The sequence below is a fragment of the Oncorhynchus mykiss genome, chromosome 21 (assembly GCF_013265735.2).
Source record: "Oncorhynchus mykiss isolate Arlee chromosome 21, USDA_OmykA_1.1, whole genome shotgun sequence".
NCBI lineage: Eukaryota > Metazoa > Chordata > Actinopteri > Salmoniformes > Salmonidae > Oncorhynchus > Oncorhynchus mykiss.
The window spans coordinates 18,961,758-18,985,370 of NC_048585.1; the positions used below are offsets into that span (position 1 = coordinate 18,961,758).

The 23,613-nt window shown below is 43.4% G+C and overlaps 1 protein-coding gene across 6 annotated transcripts in view; it reads right to left on the bottom strand.

Moving 5' to 3' along the window:
* Positions 1 to 23,613, bottom strand: part of LOC110501015 (ankyrin repeat and sterile alpha motif domain-containing protein 1B) — a 308,010-nt gene that overhangs the window by 98,215 nt on the left and 186,182 nt on the right. For all 6 annotated transcript variants that reach the window (XR_005038543.1, XM_036957167.1, XM_036957166.1 and 3 more), the window contains one exon: positions 113 to 777. Coding sequence is in view for 5 of the 6 variants with exons in the window: in XM_036957167.1 (XP_036813062.1) it covers positions 113 to 777 (665 nt within the window). In the remaining variant the exon portion in view is untranslated. The remainder of the gene's footprint in view (positions 1 to 112; positions 778 to 23,613) is intronic.

The window sequence follows — 23,613 nt, forward strand, 5'->3', positions numbered from 1 at the left end:
CTTTTAACCGTAATTAATATTACACCTGACATTTCACACAAGATAAAGAGGGAATGGTCAAAAAAACAGCATTGTTTCTCCATTAAAAGGGGATATAAACACAACAACAGACCTGTATGGGTGACACAGCCACCAGGTTGGAGTCAGACTTGGACAGTGACTTGGAGAGCTTTAGGTCCAGCACACTGCGAGGTATGGATTTCATCCTGCCCAGGGTAAAGGCCCTGTCCTCGTATCCAGACGCCGGTGTCCCCTCCCTGGGTCCACCAGCTCCCGACACACACCCCCTCACCACCACCGCCTCCCCGTTCCAACCATACGGCGAGGAGGAGGAGGGCGAGGCCCTCTGGGGGTTCTGGTTAACCCGGGTGTGGAAAATGGTGCGATAGACTACCTGAGGTTTGGGGGGTCTGTCGTCTTTGAGGGGATCTTTGGGGGTCTTCAGAGCCAACGCCTCGTTTCCTGTGTGAGGGATAATGAGGGGCGGTGGAAGTCCAATTCCTAATTCAAAGGGCTGGGTTTCAGAAGTGAGGTTGCCCTGGTTACCGACCGTGGTTACCGGGCTGGTGTGGGGGTCCGAGGGGGTGTGTTTTCGGGCTTTGGGATTGGTGTTGGAGGTGTAGAGGTGGTAGGGTGTGTCGGGCGTCTCGCAGGCCGGCGAGGAGCCGTGGAGGAGGCCGGCGAACTCTACAGGGACGAGGCTCTGTCGTCGGTCTTCTGGTAGTAGGAGTGTATTGGAAGAGGCGAGGGGAGGGTTCTGCTGGTACGGCCCGTCGTCTGAGGAGAGAAAACACACACAAATTAATGTTGGAGTGCATCACACACACATTCCAGGTCCAACATACATACACAGACCCACAGATTGGTTGCACACAGTAACCAATCTTATGAGATCTCCCTCTCTCTATCTCTCTCGTGCTAACATGGAGACAGTAAAAGGTGCACCATAACCATACCACACCCATACCATAACCATACCACACCATAACCATACCACACCACAACCATACGATATAAAGTGGGGCAAAAAAGTATTTAGTCAGACACCAATTGTGCAAGTTCTCCCACTTAAAAAGATGAGAGAGGCCTGTAATTTTCATCATAGGTACACTTCAACTATGACAGACAAAATGAGGGAAAAAAATCCAGAAAATCACATTGTAGGATTTTTTATGAATTTATTTGCAAATTATGGTGGAAAATAAGTATTTGGTCACCTACAAACAAGCAAGATTTCTGGCTCTCACAGACCTGTAACTTCTTCTTTAAGAGGCTCCTCTGTCCTCCATTCGTTACCTGTATTAATGGCACCTGTTTGAACTTGTTATCAGTATAAAAGTCACCTGTCCACAACCTCAAACAGTCACACTCCAAACTCCACTATGGCCAAGACCAAAGAGCTGTCAACGGACACCAGAAACAAAATTGTAGACCTGCACCAGGCTGGGAAGAATGAATCTGCAATAGGTAAGCAGCTTGGATTGAAGAAATTAACTGTGAGAGCAATTATTAGGAAATGGAAGACATACAAGACCACTGATAATCTCCCTCGATCTGGGGCTCCACGCAAGATCTCACCCCGTGGGGTCAAAATGATCACAAGAACGGTGAGCAAAAATCCTAGAACCACACAGGGGGACCTAGTGAATGACCTGCAGTGAGCTGGGACCAAAGTAACAAAGCCTACCATCAGTAACACACTACGCCGCCAGGGACTCAAATCCTGCAGTGCCAGACGTGTCCCCCTGCTTTAGCCAGTACATGTCCAGGCCCATCTGAGAGCATTTGGATGATCCAGAAGAAGATTGGGAGAATGTCATATGGTCAGATGAAACCAAAATAAAACTTTTTGGTAAAAACTCAACTCGTCATGTTTGGAGGACAAAGAATGCTGAGTTGTATCCAAAGGACACCATACCTACTGTGAAGCATGGGGGTAGAAACATCATGCTTTGGGGCTGTTTATCTGCAAAGGGACCAGGACGACTGATCCGTGTAAAGGAAAGAATGAATGGGGCCATGTATCGTGAGATTTTGAGTGAAAACCTCCTTCCATCAGCAAGGGCATTGAAGATGAAATGTGGCTGGGTCTGACAATGGGTCTGACAATGATCCCAAACACACCGCCCGGGCAACGAAGGAGTGGCTTCGTAAGAAGCATTTCAAGGTCCTGGAGTGGCCTAGCCAGTCTCCAGATCTCAACCCCATAGAAAATCTTTGGAGGGAGTTGAAAGTCCGTGTTGCCCAGCAACAGCCCCAAAACATCACTGCTCTAAAGGAGATCTGCATGGAGTAATGTGCCAAAATACCAGCAACAGTGTGTGAAAACCTTGTGAAGACTTACAGAAAACGTTTGACCTCTGTCATGGCCAACAAAGGGTATATAACAAAGTATTGAGATAAACTTTTGTTATTGACCAAATACTTATTTTCCACCATAATTTGCAAATAAATTCATAAAAAATCCTACAATGTGATTTTCTGGATTGTTTTTCTCATTTTGTCTGTCATAGTTGAAGTGTACCTATGATGAAAAATACAGGCCTCTCTCATCCTTTTTAAGTGGGAGAACTTGCACAATTGGTGGCTGACTAAATACTTTTTTGCCCCACTGTACATACCATAACCATACCCAACCACACCATAACTGTACCATAACCATACCACACCATAACCATACGATATACATACCATAACCATACCATAACCATATCCATAACCATATCCATAACCATACCCATACCATATCCATAACCATAACCATACCATAACCAAAACCATAACCATACCATAACCATCCCCATATCCATACCATAACCATACCCATACTATAGCCATATCAATAACCATAACCATACTATAGCCATATCAATAACCATACCATGACCATATCCATATCCATACCATATCCATACCATAACCATACCCATATCATATCCATATTCCTAACCATACCATAACCATATCCATACCATCACATACCCATAACCATACCCATACAGTATACATACCATAACCATAACCATACTATAACCATATCCATATCATAACCATACCATATCATATCCATATTCCTAACCATACCATAACCATATCCATACCATCACATACCCATAACCATACCCATACAGTATACATACCATAACCATAACCATACTATAACCATATCCATATCATAACCATACCATGACCATATCCATAACCATACCCATACCATAACCACATCCATACCATAGCCATATCCATATCCATACCATAGCCATACCCATACCATATCAATACCATACCATAACCATACCATAACCATATCCATAACCATACCATACCCTAACCATATCCATAACCATCCCCATATCCATACCATAACCATACCCATAACCATATCCATAACCATCCCCATAACATGACCATAACCTAACCATACCAATATCCATACCCATACCACACGATAACCATACCATATCAATACGATATACATACCACACCCATACCATGACCATAACCATAACATAACCATAGCCATACCATATCCATACCATATCCATAACCATACCATATCCATAACCATACCATAACCATATCCAAAACCATAACCATACCCATACTATAGCCATATCAATAACCATACCCATACTATAGCCATATCAATAACCATACCATGACCATATCCATACCCATATCCATATCCATACCATATCCATAACCATACCATAACCATACCCATATCATATCCATATTCCTAACCATACCATAACCATATCCATACCATCACATACCCATAACCATACCCATATCCATACCATAGCCATATCCATATCCATACCATAGCCATACCATAACCATATCCATATCATAACCATACCATGACCATATCCATACCATAACCATATCCATACCATAGCCATATCCATACCATAGCCATACCCATACCATATCAATACCATACCATAACCATACCATAACCATATCCATAACCATACCATACCCTAACCATACCATATCCATAACCATCCCCATATCCATACCATAACCATACCCATAACCATATCCATAACCATACCCATATCATATCCATAACCATCCCCATAACCATACCATGACCATAACCTAACCATACCAATATCCATACCCATACCACACGATAACCATACCATATCAATACGATATACATACCACACCCATACCATGACCATAACCATAACATAACCATCCCCATAACCATACCATGACCATAACATAACCATCCCCATAACCATACCAATATCCATAACCATACCACACCATAACCACACCATAACCATACGATATACATACCACACCATAACCATTTATTTTTTTATTTTACCTTTATTTAACCAGGCAAGTCAGTTAAGAACAAATTCTTATTTTCAATGACGGCCTGGGAACAGTGGGTTAACTGCCTGTTCAGGGGCAGAACGACAGATTTGTACCTTGTCAGCTCGGGGGTTTGAACTCACAACCTTCCGGTTACTAGTCCAACGCTCTAACCACTAGGCTACCCTGCCGCCCCTATCCATACCATAACCATATCAATACCATAACCATAACCATACCATAACCATCCCCATACCAATATCCATACCCATACCACACGATAACCATACCATATCAATACGATATACATACCATAACCATACCACACCCATACCATGACCATAACCATCCCCATAACCATACCATGACCATAACATAACCATACCAATATCCATAACCATACCACACCATAACCACACCATAACCATACGATATACATACCACACCATAACCATACGATATACATAACCCTATCCATACCATAACCATAACCATACCATAACCATCCCCATATCCATACCCATCCCCATAACCATAACATAACCATATCAATACCATACCATAACCATACCATATCCATAACCATCCCCATATCCATACCATAACCATATCCATGCCCATACCACACCATAACAATACGATATACATACCACAACCATACCATACCATACCCATACCATAACCATACGATATACATATCATATCCATATCATAACCATACCATAACCATACCATAGCCATATCCATACCATAACCATATCCATATTCCTAACCATACCATAACCATATCCATATTCCTAACCATACCATATTTATACCATCACATACCCATAACCATAACCATATCCATACCCATAACCATACCATAACCATATTCATACCATAACCATACCAATACCATATCCATACGATAACCATAACCATACCATATCCATACCATAACCATATCATATCCATATTCCTAACCATACCATAACCATACCATAACATAGCCATATCCATACCCATAACCATACCATATCCATACCATAACATAGCCATATCCATACCCATATCCATACCATAACCATATCCATACCATCACACACCCATAACCATACCATATCCATACCATAACATAGCCATATCCATACCCATATCCATAACCATATCATATCCATATTCCTAACCATACCATAACCATATCCATACCATCACACACCCATATCCATACCCATATCCATACCATAACCATGTCCATCACACACCCATAACCATACCATATCCATACCATAACATACCCATATCATATCCATATTCCTAACCATACCATAACCATATCCATACCATCACACACCCATATCCATACCCATATCCATACCATAACCATGTCCATCACACACCCATAACCATACCATATCCATACCATAACCATATCCATACCATCACATACCCATAACCATACCATAACATAGCCATATCCATAACCATATCTATACCATACCCATATCCATATCCATACCATACAATAACCATAACATAACATAACCATACCAATATCCATACCCATACCACACGATAACCATACCATATCAATACGATATACATACCATAACCATACCACACCCATACCATGACCATAACCATAACATAACCATCCCCATAACCATACCATGACCATAACCATACCATAACATAACCATATCAATACCATAACCATAACCATACCATAACCATACCCATAACCATCCCCATATCCATACCCATCCCCATAACCATACCATAACATAACCATATCAATACCATAACCATAACCATACCATATCCATGCCCATACCACACCATAACCATATGATATACATACCATATCCATATCATAACCATACCATCCATACCATAACCATAACCATACAATAGCCATATCCATACCATAACCATATCCATATCCATATTCCTAACCATACCATAACCATATCTATATTCCTAACCATACCATATCCATACCATCACATACCCATAACCATAACCATATCCATACCCATAACCATACCATAACATAACCATATCCATATTCCTAACCATACCATATCCATACGATAACCATAACCATATCCATACCCATAACCATACCATAACATAACCATATCCATATTCCTAACCATACCATATCCATACGATAACCATAACCATATCCATACCATATCCATACCATAACCATACCATAACCATATCCATACCATAACCATATCATATCCATACCATCACACACCCATATCCATACCATAACCATACCATGACCATATCATATCCATATCCATAACCATATCATATCCATATTCCTAACCATACCATAACCATATCCATACCATAACCATATCCATACCATCACACACCCATATCCATACCATAACATAGCCATATCCATATCCATACCATAAGCATATCCATACCATCACACACCCATATCCATACCCATATCCATACCATAACCATATCCATCACACACCCATAACCATACCATATCCATACCATAACCATACCATCACATACCCATAACCATATCCATACCATACCATAACCATATCCATACCATCACATACCATACCATAACCATACCAAATCCATACCATACCATAACCATATCCATACCATCACACACCCATAACCATACCATATCCATACCATCACCATATCCATACCATCACATACCCATAACCATACCAAATCCATACCATACCATAACCATATCCATACCATCACACACCCATAACCATACCATATCCATACCATAACCATATCCATACCATCACATACCCATACCATATCCATACCATAACATAGCCATATCCATAACCATATCTATATCATACCCATACCCATATCCATAACCATACAATAACCATATCCATGCCATACAATAACCATATCCATAACCATACAATAACCATATCCATAACCATACAATAACCATATCCATAACCATACAATAACCATATCCATGCCATACAATAACCATATCCATAACCATACCATACAATAACCATATCCATAACCATACAATAACCATATCCATGCCATACAATAACCATATCCATAACCATACCATACAATAACCATATCCATAACCATACCATAACCATATCCCTACCGATCTAGAAAAACACACAGCAATACAGAGGAAACAGGATCTATGTTAAAACTAGAGAAAAACACATCAGAATCAGGATTAACAGAGAGAGTTAAAATAAAGGTTAAAAACAAGAGAGAGACAGAGAGAAGAATGATAGAGGGAAACACATACATCTGCTGCTGCCCTGTCAAGATGCAGGGTCCTACGGTACACACTACACATCTCCTGACAGAGGTCTGACACGGCTGCCTGGTCAACATCACTGTGTGTGTGTGTGAGAGAATAGAGAAGAGAAGAGAGCAAGAGAGAGAGCACATGTGTGATGTATCAGTGTGTCTGGCCCATTGACTGAGTTCTGTGAGGTGTACTTTGAGGCAAATGGATGCTTTGAGAGAGACAGCCACTGTCTCTGTGTGCAGTGGGGTGAAAGAGGGATTGGGAGACAGAGAGAGAGAGGAGTCTTTCTGGTCTAACTCAGAAAGAGAGCTGGCCCGTATATCTATGTATGTGTGTATGTGTGTGATTCTGCCCGGGGATGGATACAGTATTCTATTTAGTCTTCGTGCACGTACAGTGTCATCCTGAGGTCGCGGAGTACATTTTCCTTAAATTCAAATTTCTAAAGCTTTATTGTCCATTCTTTTCATACAGTCAATGCCCTACTCCAATACTCACCACATATTCACAATGAGATTTGAGATAGATTATACTCAATAAACAGACAAACAGATATGCAGCCAAACAGAGCTGTGTGTATCAGTGTGTGTAATATCAGTGAACAAAACTATGATCAGCAGGACAACATGGTCTGTGTGCGTGTGTATAACCAAGTATAATACCATGGTGGATACACAGAACCATGGTGGATACACAGATAATTACACAGTACCATGGTGGATACACAGATAATTACACAGTACCATGGTGGATACACAGATAATTACACAGTAACATGGTGGATACACAGATAATTACACAGTAACATGGTGGCTACACAGATAATTACACAGTACCATGGTGGATACACAGATAATTACACAGTACCATGGTGGATACACAGATAATTACACAGTACCATGGTGGCTACACAGATAATTACACAGTACCATGGTGGATACACAGATAATTACACAGTACCATGTTGGATACACAGATAATTACACAGTAAAGCTCTGAGAGGGAGACCTAATGCTACTGTATCTCACATGAGTCTGTTGGTTCTAATAATATAATTGGATACATGTTATGCACATATGCATCTTATAATCTAGAAATACATTAAAAAAAAAGATCAGTCATTAGCTGGATACATCAGGGGAGATGCTGGTGCCAGGAAATGGATAAAGGACTGGTGTGTGTGTACACAGTGTATTCACAAAGTATTCAGACCCCCTGGCTTTTTCCACATGTTGTTCCATTACAGCCTTATCTAAAATTGATTAAATTGTTATTTTTCCTCGTCAATCTATACTGCCTTACCAAGCAGAGGCAGTAACTGTTCATAGAGTGAATCTGAGAAAAATGGCTTTTATTTACCTTGGTTTCACAGCAACTTTATGCAGTTACTGCTAACATGAGCCCCCCATTTTCTCCAAAACACAATTCAATAGAGGAAGGGTATTTATCCACATGATTAAGCATGTATTTAATGTGGCAAAAATAACATGAACTCATTTTCGACCAAATGAGCAGTTACTGCCTTTCTTCTAGGTAGGGCAGTATACACAATACCCCATGATGACAAAGGAAAAACAGGTTTTTAGAAATTTTAGAAAATGTATATATAAAAAAATAAAAATCACATTTACATAAGTATTCAGACCCTTTACTCAGTACTTTGTTGAAGCACCTTTGGCATCGGTTACAGCCTTGAGTCTTCATGGGTATGACGCTACAAGCTTGGCACACCTGTATTTGGGGAGTTTCTCCCATTCTTCTCTGCAGATCCTCTCAAGCTCTGTCAGGTTGGATGGGGAGCGTCGCTGTACAGCTATTTTCAGGTCTCTCTAGAGATGTTCGATCGGGTTCAAGTCTGGGCTCTGGCTGGGCCACTCAAGGACATTCAGAGATTTGTCCCAAAGCCACTCTTGGCTGTGTGCTTAGGGTCGGTGTCCTGATGGAAGGCAAACCTTTGCCCCAGTCTGAGATCCTCAGCGCTCTGGAGCAGGTTTTCATCAAGGATCTCTCTGTACTTTGCTTCATTCATCTTTCACTCGACCCTGACAAGTCTCCCAGTCCCTGTCGCTGAAAAACATCCCCACAGCATGACGCTGCCACCACCATGTTTCCTCCAGCCGTGATGCTTGGCAGTCAGGCCAAATAGTTCAATCTTGGTTTCATCAGACCAGAGAATCTTGTTTCTCATGGTCTGAGAGTCCTTTAGGGGGCTGTCATGTGCCTTTTACTGAGGAGTGGCTTCCATCTGGCCACTCTACCATAAAGGCCTGACTGGTGGAGTGCCTCAGAGATGGTTGTCATTCTGGAAGGTTCTCCCATCTCCACAGAGGAACTCTGGAGTGCTGTCAGGGTGACCATCGGGTTTATGGTCACCTCTCTGACCAAGGCCCTCCTCCCCCGATTGCTCAGTCTTGGTGGTTTCAAACTTCTTCCATTTAAGAACAATGGAGGCCACTGCGTTCTTGGGGACCTTCATGCTGAAGAAATGTTTTGGTACCCTTCCTCAGATCTGTGTCTCAACACAATCCTGTCTTGGAGCTCTATGGACAATTCTTTCGACCTCATGGCTTGGTTTTTGCTCTGACAATCACTGTCAACTGTGGGACCTTATATAGACAGGTGTGTGACTTTCTAAATAATATCCAATCAAATGAATTTACCCCAGGTGGACTCCAATCCCGTTATAGAAACAATTTAGAGTCTCTGGGCAATTCTAATCAATATTCTAATAGATTTTAGAATAAGGCTATAACGTAACAAAATGTGGAAAAAGTCAAGGGGTCTGAATACTTTTAGAATGAACTGTATATATACAGTATATAGAGACAGAGTGAGAGACAGAGTGAGAGACAGAGCGAGAGACAGAGCAAGAGAGAGCGAGAGAGAGAGTGAGAGCCAGAGACAGAGAGGAGAGAGACAGAGCGAGAGACAGAGCGAGAGACAGAGCGAGAGACAGAGCGAGAGACAGAGCGAGAGACAGAGCGAGAGACAGAGCGAGAGACAGAGACAGAGCGAGAGACAGAGACAGAGTGAGAGACAGAGACAGTGAGAGACAGAGACAGAGTGAGAGACAGAGCCAGAGACAGAGACAGAGACAGAGCGAGAGACAGAGCAAGAGAGAGCGAGAGAGAGAGTGAGAGCCAGAGACAGAGAGGAGAGAGACAGAGCGAGAGACAGAGCGAGAGACAGAGCGAGAGACAGAGCGAGAGACAGAGCGAGAGACAGAGCGAAAGACAGAGACAGAGACAGAGCGAGAGACAGAGACAGAGACAGAGCGAGAGACAGAGACAGAGACAGAGCGAGAGACAGAGACAGAGCGAGAGACAGAGCGAGAGACAGAGCGAGAGACAGAGCGAGAGACAGAGACAGAGACAGAGACAGAGACAGAGCGAGAGACAGAGCGAGAGACAGAGACAGAGACAGAGACAGAGACAGAGACAGAGCGAGAGACAGAGACAGAGCGAGAGACAGAGACAGAGCGAGAGACAGAGCGAGAGACAGAGACAGAGCGAGAGACAGAGAGAGCGAGAGAGAGAGAGCGAGAGACAGAGAGAGCGAGAGACAGAGAGAGCGAGCGACAGAGCGAGAGACAGAGCGAGAGACAGAGCGAGAGACAGAGCGAGAGACAGAGCGAGAAACAGAGACAGAGCGAGAGAGAGAGACAGAGCGAGAGAGAGAGACAGAGCGAGAGACAGAGCGAGAGAAAGAGCGAGAGACAGACAGACAGTGAGGAGAGAGACAGAGACAGACAGTGAGGAGAGAGACAGAGACAGTCAGACAGTGAGGAGAGAGACAGACAGACAGACAGAGAGACAGAGAGAGAGAGACAGACAGAGACAGAGAGACAGACGGCGAGAGACAGAGAAAGAGAGAGAGAGAGAGACAGAGAGCAGCAGTTTGTGTGTGCGCATCTGTGTGTCTCAGTGGGCAATGCTCTCTCTCCCTGGCTGTTGTCAGAGTGTGTTAAGACTGTGTACCAGTCCCTCCACTGATAAGCATCACATCACTAACACTCACAGAGCAAGAGACAGACAGACAGACAGACAGACAGACAGACAGACAGACAGACAGACAGACAGACAGACAGACAGACAGTGAGGAGAGAGACAGACAGACAGACAGACAGACAGACAGACAGACAGACAGACAGACAGACAGACAGACAGACAGACAGACAGACAGAGAGAATCACTAAAACAATACAGAAATACACTGCGAGAAAAAGAAGGAACAGCACGTCAGAAATCAGCTCAATGTAATTGAAGAATCCATAGACTCTAACGACTTCTGGGAAAATTGGAACATACTAAATAAATAACAACATGAAGAACGGAGATGCATGGATAAAAAACTTTTCCAATCGTTTTGCCTCTATAACAAAGAACAAACAGCAAAACCAAATACATGATGAAATAAACATCTTGGAATCAACTATTAAAGACGACCAGAACCCACTGGATTCTTCAATTACATTGAATGAACTACAGGACAAAATACAAACCCTCCAACCCAAAACAGCCTGTGATGTTGATGGTATTCTCAATGAAATGATCAAATATACAGACCACAAATTCTAATTTGCACAAATTCTAACATCATCCTCAGCTCTGGCACCTTCCCTAATATGTGGAAGCAAGGACTGATTACCCCAATCCACAAAAGTGGAGACAAATTTGACCCCAATAATTACCGTGGGATATGCATCAACAGCAACCTTTGGAAAATACTCTGCATTATCATTAACAGCAGACTCGTACATATCCTCAGTGAAAACAATGTACTGAGCAAATGTCAAATAGGCTTTTTCCCAAATTACCGTACGACAGACCACATATTCCCCCTGGACTCCCTAATTAAGAAACAAACAAACCAAAACAAAGGCAAAGTCTTCTAATGCTTTGTTGATTTCAAAACACCTTTTGACTAAATATGTAATGAAGGTCTTCTGTACAAATTGATGGAAAGTGGTGTTCGGGGAAAAACATACAACATTATAAAATCTATGTACACAAACAATAAGTGTGCAGTTAAAATTGACAAAAAACACACACATTTCTTTCCAGAGGGCCGTGGGGTCAAACAGGGATGCAGCTTGAGCCCCACCCTCTTTAACAGATATATCAACAAATTGGCGAGGAAACTAGAACAGTCTGCAGCACCCGGCCTCACCCTATTAGAATCTGAAGTCAAATGTCTACTGTTTGCTGATGAGCTGGTGCTTCTGTCCCCAATCAAGGAGGGCCTACAGCAGCACCTAGATGTTCTGACAACATTCTGTCAGACCTGGGCCCTGACAGTAAATCTCATTAAGACAAAAATAATGGTGTTCCAAAAAAGGTCCCGTTGTCAGGACCACGAATACAATTTCCATCTAGACACTGTTGCCCTAGAGCACACAAAAAACGATATATACCTCAGCCTAAACATCAGCGCCAGAAGTAACTTCCACAAAGCTGTGTAAGATCTGAGAGAAGGGCCTTCGACACCATCAAAAGGAACATCAAATTCGACATACCTATTAGGATCTGGCTAAAAAATACTTGAATCAGTTATAGAACCCATTGTTCTTTATGGCCGTGAGGTCTGGGGTCCGCTCACCAAACAAAAATTCACAAAATTTGGACAAAAACCAAATTAAGACTCTGCATGCAGGTTTCTGCAAAAATATCCTCAGTGTACAACGGACCCCCAGGACAGCGACACAATTAGACCCAACCAATGAGAAAACAAAAAGATAATTACTTGACACATTGGAAAGAATTAAACAAAAAACAGAGCAAACTGGAATGTTATTTGGCCCTAAACAGAGAGTACACAGTGGCAGAATATCTGACTACTGTGACTGACCAAAACTTAAGGAAAGCTTTGACTATGTACAGACTCAGTGAGCATAGCCTTGCTATTGAGAAAGGCTGCCATAGCCTGTCTGCCTATGTGCCACTGCCCACAAAATGAGGTGGAAACTGAGCTGCACTTCCTAACTTCCTGCAAAATGTATGACCATATTAGAAAGACATATTTCCCTCAGATTACACAGACCCACAAAGAATTTGAAAACAAACCCAATTTTGATAAACTTCCATATCTATTGGGTGAAATACCACAGTCTGCCATCACAGCAGATACATGTGTGACCTGTTGCCACAAGAAAAGGTAAACCAGTGAAGAACAAGCACCATTGTAAATACAACCCATATTTATGTTGATTTATTTCCCTTTTGTACTTAACTTTTTGTACACCGTTACATAATATGACATTAGAAATGTATTTGGAACTATTGTGAGTAATGTTTCCTGTCCAATATTTATTGTTGAAATCCCCCTAAATTAAATTAAATTAAATCGAATTGAGAGAGAGAGAGAGAGAGAGAGAGAGAGAGAGAGAGAGAGAGAGAGAGAGAGAGAGAGAGAGAGAGAGAGAGAGAGAGAGAGAGAGAGAGAGAGAGAGAGAGAGAGAGAGAGAGAGAGAGAGAGAGAGAGAGAGAGAGAGAGAGAGAGAGGAGTAACAGTAGAAAGAACAGCGGAGGTGAACGGAGGTGAACAGAGGTCAAGGAAAAATGATCCACACACGTAGGGAGGAGAGGAGAAAACTACTGTTCAGCCCTGAATAAAAAATTATCCATCCATATAAACACAGCATGAGTCAGATGAAGGAGAGAGAGACCTCAACTTGGATAGACAAATCTCTCTCTCTTTATTCTGTTTTCTGTGTGTGTGTCTTACTTCAGGTCACCACCTGCTTCACATACTGACTCATACTACTGAAATATGCTTACAAGGGCACACCCAGTCTTACAAGGGCACACCCAGTCTTACAAGGGCACACCCAGTCTTACAAGGGCACACCCAGTCTTACAAGGGCACACCCAGTCTTACAAGGGCACACCCAGTCTTACAAGGGCACACCCAGTCTTACAAGGGCACACCCAGTCTTACAAGGGCACACCCAGTCTTACAAGGGCACACCCAGTCTTACAAGTGCACACCCAGTCTTACAAGGGCACACCCAGTCTTACAAGTGAACACCCAGTCTTACAAGGGCACACCCAGTCTTACAAGTGCACACCCAGTCTTACAAGGGCACACCCAGTCTTACAAGGGCACACCCAGTCTTACAAGGGCACACCCAGTCTTACAAGGGCACACCCAGTCTTACAAGGGCACACCCAGTCTTACAAGGGCACACCCAGTCTTACAAGGGCACACCCAGTCTTACAAGGGCACACCCAGTCTTACAAGTGCACACCCAGTCTTACAAGGGCACACCCAGTCTTACAAGGGCACACCCAGTCTTACAAGGGCACACCCAGTCTTACAAGTGCACACCCAGTCTTACAAGGGCACACCCAGTCTTACAAGGGCACACCCAGTCTTACAAGTGCACACCCAGTCTTACAAGGGCACACCCAGTCTTACAAGTGCACACCCAGTCTTACAAGGGCACACCCAGTCTTACAAGGGCACACCCAGTCTTACAAGGGCACACCCAGTCTTACAAGTGCACACCCAGTCTTACAAGGGCACACCCAGTCTTACAAGTGCACGCCCAGTCTTACAAGGGCACACCCAGTCTTACAAGTGCACACCCAGTCTTACAAGGGCACACCCAGTCTTACAAGGGCACACCCAGTCTTACAAGGGCACACCCAGTCTTACAAGTGCACACCCAGTCTTACAAGGGCACACCCAGTCTTACAAGTGCACACCCAGTCTTACAAGTGCACACCCAGTCTTACAAGGGCACACCCAGTCTTACAAGTACACACCCAGTCTTACAAGGGCACACCCAGTCTTACAAGGGCACACCCAGTCTTACAAGGGCACACCCAGTCTTACAAGGGCACACCCAGTCTTACAAGGGCACACCCAGTCTTACAAGGGCACACCCAGTCTTACAAGTGCACACCCAGTCTTACAAGTGCACACCCAGTCTTACAAGGGCACACCCAGTCTTACAAGGGCACACCCAGTCTTACAAGTGCACACCCAGTCTTACAAGGGCACACCCAGTCTTACAAGGGCACACCCAGTCTTACAAGGGCACACCCAGTCTTACAAGGGCACACCCAGTCTTACAAGGGCACACCCAGTCTTACAAGTGCACACCCAGTCTTACAAGGGCACACCCAGTCTTACAAGGGCACACCCAGTCTTACAAGGGCACACCCAGTCTTACAAGTGCACACCCAGTCTTACAAGGGCACACCCAGTCTTACAAGTGCACACCCAGTCTTACAAGGGCACACCCAGTCTTACAAGGGCACACCCAGTCTTACAAGTGCACACCCAGTCTTACAAGTGCACACCCAGTCTTACAAGGGCACACCCAGTCTTACAAGGGCACACCCAGTCTTACAAGGGCACACCCAGTCTTACAAGTGCACACCCAGTCTTACAAGTGCACACCCAGTCTTACAAGTGCACACCCAGTCTTACAAGTGCACACCCAGTCTTACAAGTGCACACCCAGTCTTACAAGTACACACAACAGGACCTGAGAGTGCTCCTGTTGCACCACACAGCATACCTGCATTCCTCGCTGTACATGCATAGGCACACACACACACACACACACACACACGAGCACGCAGGCGTAGTCTTCCTGTTGACAGTTAACCACGGTAACATATGTGTATTAATGTGTGTGTAAGTGCTTGCGCGCGCGCGCGTGTGTGTGTGAGTGTGAGAGTGTGAGACAGACAACTGCAGGCTCTTACTGTAATGTATTTACAATTCCAGAAACGGAGTTAAATCACCACATAATGGCCTTCTCTTCCATGACAGGACAGGATCCTTACAGGATAGAGAGAGAGAGAAGGATGAAAAGGAATGACGGAAAAAAGGCGAGAGAATGCCCTTTTCTCCTCTCTCTTCCTGTTCTGCCCTCTTCCCTCACCTTTCTCCTCCCTCTTCCTGTTCTGCCCTCTACCCTCACCTTTCTCCTCTCTCTTCCTGTTCTGCCCTCTTCCCTCACCTTTCTCCTCTCTCTTCCTGTTCTGCCCTCTTCCCTCACCTTTCTCCTCTCTCTTCCTGTCCTGCCCTCTCCCCTCGCCTTTCTCCTCTCTCTCTCTTCCTGTCCTGCCCTCTCCCCTCGCCTTTCTCCTCTCTCTTCCTGTCCTGCCCTCTCCCCTCGCTTTTCTCCTCTCTCTTCCTGTCTTGCCCTCTTCCCTCGCTTTTCTCCTCTCTCTTCCTGTCTTGCCCTCTTCCCTCACTTTTCTCCTCTTTCTTCTTGTCCTGCCCTCTCCCCTCGCTTTTCTCCTCTCTCTTCCTGTTCTGCCCTCTCCCCTAACCTTTTCTCCTCCGTCCTGGGCAGGTGTTGTGAGCGATTGCACACCCCCGCGCCCAGCGGGATTAAAGAGGACACGTTTAATTGCTTGTTAACAAATGTTTACGGCGCCGTACTGAGCAGCCACCCGTTTCCTGCCAAGTACAGACCATCATTACTCTGAGGCTGCTGTCGGAGATACACTGGGCTTGAAGGAGGGAGAGACAGAGAGAGACAGGAGGGAGAGACATAGAGAGACAGGAGGGAGAGACAGAGAGAGACAGGAGGGAGAGACAGAGAGAGACAGGAGGGAGAGAGAGAGAGACAGGAGGGAGAGAGAGAGAGAGACAGGAGGGAGAGACGGGAGGCAGAGAGACAGGAGGGAGAGAGAGAGAGACAGGAGGGAGAGACAGAGAGAGAGACAAAGAGAGACAGGAGGGAGAGACAAAGAGAGACAGGAGGGAGAGACAGAGAGAGAGACAGGAGGGAGAGACAGAGAGAGAGAGAGACCGGAGGGAAAGACAGAGAGAGAGCCAGAGAGAGACAGGAGGGAGAGACAGCGAGAGAGACAGGAGGAAGAGAGAGAGAGAGACAGGGGGGAGAGACGGAGAGAGAGACAGGAGGGAGAGACAGAGAGAGACAGGAGGGAGAGACAGAGAGAGAGACAGGAGGGAGAGACAGAGAGAGAGACAGGAGGGAGAGACAGAGAGAGAGACAGGAGGGAGAGAGAGAGAGAGACAGGAGGGAGAGACAAAGAGAGAGACAGGTGGGAGAGACAGAGAGAGACAGGAGGGAGAGACAGAGAGAGACAGGAGGGAGAGACAGAGAGAGAGACAGGAGGGAGAGACCGAGACAGACAGGAGGGAGAAAATGATGGGGGAACTAAGTGACAGAAAGATCACAAAGGGCAGGGGGTAGAGACAGACAGTTCACAAGAGGGCAGGGGGTGGAGACTGACAGATCACAAAGGGCAGGGGGTAGAGACTGACAGATCAGAAGAGGGCAGGGGGTGGAGACTGACAGATGGATACAGACAGATCAGAAAAGGGCAGGGGGTGGAGACTGACAGATCAGAAGAGGGCAGGGGGTGGAGACTGACAGGTCACAAAGGGCAGGGGGTAGAGACAGAAAGTTCACAAGAGGGCAGGGGGTAAAGACAGACAGATCAGAAGAGGGCAGGGGGTGGAGACTGACAGATCAGAAGAGGGCAGGGGGTAGAGACAGACAGTTCACAAGAGGGCAGGGGGTGGAGACTGACAGATCAGAAGAGGGCAGGGAGTGGAGACAGACATATCACAAAGGGCAGGGGGTAGAGAGAGACAGTTCACAAGAGGGCAGGGGCTAAAGACAGACAGATCACAAGAGGGCAGGGGCTAAAGACAGACAGATCACAAGAGGGCAGGGAGTGGAGACAGACAGATCAGAAGAGGGAAGGGGGTGGAGACGGACAGATCACAAGAGGGCAGGGGGTAAAGACAGACAGATCACAAGAGGGCAGGGGGTAAAGACAGACAGATCACAAGAGGGCAGGGGGTGGAGACAGACAGATCAGAAGAGGGAAGGGGGTGGAGACAGATAGATCACAAGAGGGCAGGGGGTAAAGACAGACAGATCACAAGAGGGCAGGGGGTAAAGACAGACAGATCACAAGAGGGCAGGGGTAAAGACAGACAGATCACAAGAGGGCAGAGGGTAAAGACAGAGTGAAAAAAATAAGTCAAGATTGTGTGAGAGAGAGAGAGAAATAGAGCATGAGAGAGTGAGAACGAGAGGACTATAGGAAAGTATTAAAACAGTAGATTGGCAGTATTATTCTCAGTGTAGTCTAAGAGGGAACATTGAGTCTCTGGTGCAAGTCAGCAGCAATGACCAATACACCCACAATCAAAACTCCCATAATCATTAAAAGATTGCAGTGACCAAAACTCCAGTTGATTCTCCAAACAGTTTGTGACTGTGCTACAAGATTGATACACTGACTCTTCACCATGGATTGATACTGATCAAATGATCTCAAAGGTTTTTTCAAAATACATTTTCTCAACAACAAAAATCAACACAATATGAGTTCTGTCAGTCCATAGAGAAAACCCCAGACATGCATGCACACACCAGTAGACATGCACACGCTCAATTTCATTTCATTTCTAATACATTGGGGGGGGCAACATCTGATAGAAAAATAAACAAGATTGTATCTTGGGCGCGGCGACTCGTCGAGCTTATTAAAATCTACAGAGCAATATCAGACGTGTCTGTCATCCTTTAGATGAAAAGGGCCTGCCTGGCTGCTTTATGAATTATGATTTGCTAGGCTAAAGGCGCTAGGCTGATGTTGCTAGGCTAAAGGCGCTAGGCTAATGGTGCAAGGCTAATGCTACACTAACATGCTACTTGATGTAAAAAGTTATTCTAAGTGAGAGACTTAGAATTCCTTGGTTTTATCTGAGCTCTGAGGCTTCTGTTAGAGCCCAGAGCTAGTGCCTTAGCAAGAGGTTTACCTCCAATGTACTCACATCCTACCTTATCTTTGTCTGTACACTTGTTAGGAAAATTATGATTAAATGACTGAACAAAACAATTTAAATGGAACTGTAACTAAGTAAACTTATACTCTGTTTTATTATATCTGATTAACAATATGAGTTCATAAGAAGGGATTGTGTGACACGGACAAGGAGTAATTAAAGTTAATGAACACCATTCCAACTAGGAAGAAAGGAATGGTTTGTGGATTAAGTAAACAGATAAGGTAGTTAACCTATGGTTGAACCGACGAAACTGAGCTCTGGGGTGTTTTAGAATTTTTTTTTTTTAAGTTCCCTTTGACCCGGTCGAGAGGAGGAGAATTCATTTTAGGAACAATGAAATTACGTCATGTTATTGTATATAAACTGTTGCTCGTGGTAACGTGGCAGCGCGCTCCGAGAATAAATTCTGTTACCTATTATTGAAATGGCTGGTCTCCGTCTATTTTATGCAAACAAGAATCCTGCAAACAAGAAATTCTCATAAAATAGATTAAGGGAATTCAATTAATGAAAACATATTGGAATAACTAAATTACAGTAACAATTGGTCCTTCGAGACGGATTCCACAAACGTGCCTCTGTCGTCCGAAGGGAAAGCCGAAAGCCGTGCACGAACGGGCCTGGACTCGTTATATAAAGACCTGGCCTCTGGATTGAGGTTTAAAAAAAACAGGCCGGTATATGATCTAAAGGCGACAGAGAAGGTGACGGAATCGAACCGGCATTGCTTTTCCCAGTCTACAGGACGAAGGTAAATAGTCTTTATTCTCGAATTTGGGAGGAATGATGAAAGTTATCTTTGATTTGTTGTTCTAAAAAGGTTTAGAATTTATCAATAATAGTAGCTTCGCTACTCCAAACAGATGTGTTGGGTTACTTATATGACCAATATACAAGGATTGTGTGTAACACGTCTGAAATTACCTGTGGTAAAGGTGCACTACCGTAAATAAAATAAAACTTAATAAATCCAGGTTTTGCAAGCCGAAGGGTTATTAAGGGTGGGATATAGTAAGTTTTGTTAGATAGGACGGTCGTTCTGTACAAATAGGATAGCCATTAATTCAAAAGACATACCTAAATAAAGTTTTAACCTAAGTAGTCTATCTGTATATGGGAAGTAGTCTGACTATGAAAAGTAGCAGATAGATATATTAAAACAGGTGAGGATAAATTAGGCTTGGTCAGAAGGCAGGGTAATTCTAGGCGAACATAATAACTGAACCTATTCAATACTGAAAGAAAGTAATATCCACGGAGGTGGTGAGGGAAACATAGTCTAGAGAAGTGAGATATGAGATATTAACGTTGAAAGTCCCAGGGAACAATAGTTTATAATGAGCTTATAATTGTATACGGGTGAAATTTAATGTCCGATAAAAAGTCAAATCTATAGACAAAGTTTCCAGAAAGGAGAAATAAATATAGAAACCCATACACATTGATTATCATTAAAGAGACACACACATAGTCAGACAGGAGGGCAACTAAAGTAACTGGGTAACAGTAAATACACACACATAGTCAGACAGAAAAGCAACTAAAGTAACTGGGCAACGGTAAATAGCATATTCATAGAAATACACACAAATAGAAGGTAAAAAAAATAGAAAGGCATAGATAAGTGATTAAATACCATAGCTACTAGTAACGGTAAGGATTTAACTAACATGGGTAGTAAATCCTCAAATGAGGTCCCGGAATTAACGGGAGATAAGAAATAATGCAGGGAAGAGATTAGAGGAACACCTATTTTGGCCCGACATGGAGGAGTACGTTTAAAGAAGGAACGATAATTCGCTCACGTGTGAGACCTAATAACTTATCAAGAGTCACAATAGAAACCATTCCAAATTTCTGATAGAGGAGAGCGAGATTAATGAGAATCCTCGCTGAGGAAAACTTTGGGCTTTTAAATTAGGGCTATTTTCTGTTGTCCCGATGCTGGAGTTACGAATACAGACAATTGTAAAATGGGTCTATTTGCGGAGAGTCTTAGTCATTTACATAAGCGTTGGTGGTAAAGTGGTGAGAATAGCTGCCTTCCAAGCTGGAGTCCAGTGTTCGGTTCTCAGCCAAGGCGTTAACTAAAAAAATCTGAGTTTTTGATTATAATTCAACTATTTGTTTGTATAAGATTTAAACTGAACGTTTTAACTTGTTTGGTTCAAATTAATAGAAGGGATAAATTGAACGTTTTTAATAGATTGTTTAGGTTAAATTAATAGACTAATTCATTCAACTTAAAATAATAATGAAGCAAATTTTGATGCAAGACGATGTCTTTTCACTAAATGATCTGTTTGAATAATGTATTGGGAATAGAGTCATAATTAAAATGCTGAATCAAAGACGAGACAGTTACTTAAATCTAATGAATTCGAGCTTCAATGCCATACAACTCTCCTTCCGTGGCCTCAAACTGCTCTTAAACGCAAGTAAAACTAAATGCATGCTATTCAACCGATCATTGCCCACACCTGCCCGCCCATCCAGCATCACTACTCTGGACGGTTCTGACTTAGAATACGTGGACAACTACAAATACCTAGGTGTCTGGTTAGACTGTAAACTCTCCTTTCAGACTCACATTAAGCATCTACAATCCAAAATTAAATCTAGAATTGGCTTCCTATATCGCAACAAAGCATCCTTCACTCATGCTGCCAAACATACCCTCGTAAAACTGACCATCCTACCGATCCTCGACTTCGGTGATGTCATTTACAAAATAGCTTCCAACACTCTACTCAACAAACTGGATGCAGTCTATCACAGTGCCATCGGTTTTGTTACCCCATACACTACCCACCATTGCGACCTGTACACTCTTGTTGGTTGGCCCTTGCTTCATACTCGTCGCCAAACCCACTGGCTACAGGTTATCTACAAGTCTCTGCTAGGTAAAGCTCCTCCTTATCTCAGCTCACTGGTCACCATAGCAGCACCCACTCGTAGCACACACTCCAGCAGGTATATTTCACTGGTCACCATAGCAGCACCCACTTGTAGCACGCACTCCAGCAGGTATATCTCACTGGTCACCCCCAAAGCCAATTCCTCCTTTTGTCGTCTTTTCTTCCAGTTCTCTGCTGCAAATGACTGGAATGAACTGCAAAAATCTTTGAAGCTGGAGACTCATATCTCCCTCACTAGCTTTAAGCACCAGCTATCAGAGCAGCTCACAGATCACTGCACCTGTACATAGCCCATCTGTAAACAGCCCATCTACCTACCTACCTCATCCCCATACAGTATTTATTTATCTTGCTCCTTTGCACCCCAGTATCTCTACTTGCACATCCATCTTCTGCACATCTACCATTCCAGTGTTTAATTGCTATATTGTAATTACTTCGCCACCATGGCCTATTTATTGCCTTACCTCCCTTATCTTACTTCATTTGCACTCACTGTATATAGACTTTTTGTTTTCTTTTGTTCTACTGTATTATTGACTGTTTTGTTTATTCCATGTGTAACTCTGTGTTGTTGAATGTGTCGAATTGCTTTGCTTTATCTTGGCCAGGTCGCAGTTGCAAATGAGAACCTTTATTTAGCCTACCTGGTTCAATAAAGGTGAAATAAAATAAAATAAATAAAAACATTAATTTAGCGTTACATGCTAAAAGCAATACATATCTTCCATTTAAAGTGCTAGCATCTCGCTAACAGGTGTAAACAGGTCTTCCATAGTAGCACCAGTCACCTCAGGGGGAGAAGAAAGATGAAAGTAGACTCTGGTTGTTGTGTAGGCTACATTCTTTCATGTGTGATAGCCATGAGAATCGATCTAGACTACCTCGGCCGAAAGAGGAACCACAGGGACTGTGAGGAGATATTGAATTCACACTTTCATTCTTGCTCTATGTATGCTAGGATATCACCACGGCAACCAGTTTATCTCCCACTGGTCGTTCTGTCGTCGAGCGATGTGAGGGACAAGAGTTAGATTTTTGGGGAATGATGTAAAAGAGACAATTAATATTACATTGCCACACCAGACACGCAACAGACACACAATCTCTATCTTTCAAACACAGATACATCCTGTAGCTAAGTGAATAAAAATACAAATAAAATACACTTAATCCAGAAAAATTAAGAAATATCAGAACGATCAATGTCAGAGACCGGAATATATATATATACATACATACACACACACATATGTGTGTTTTGTATGTAAACATCAT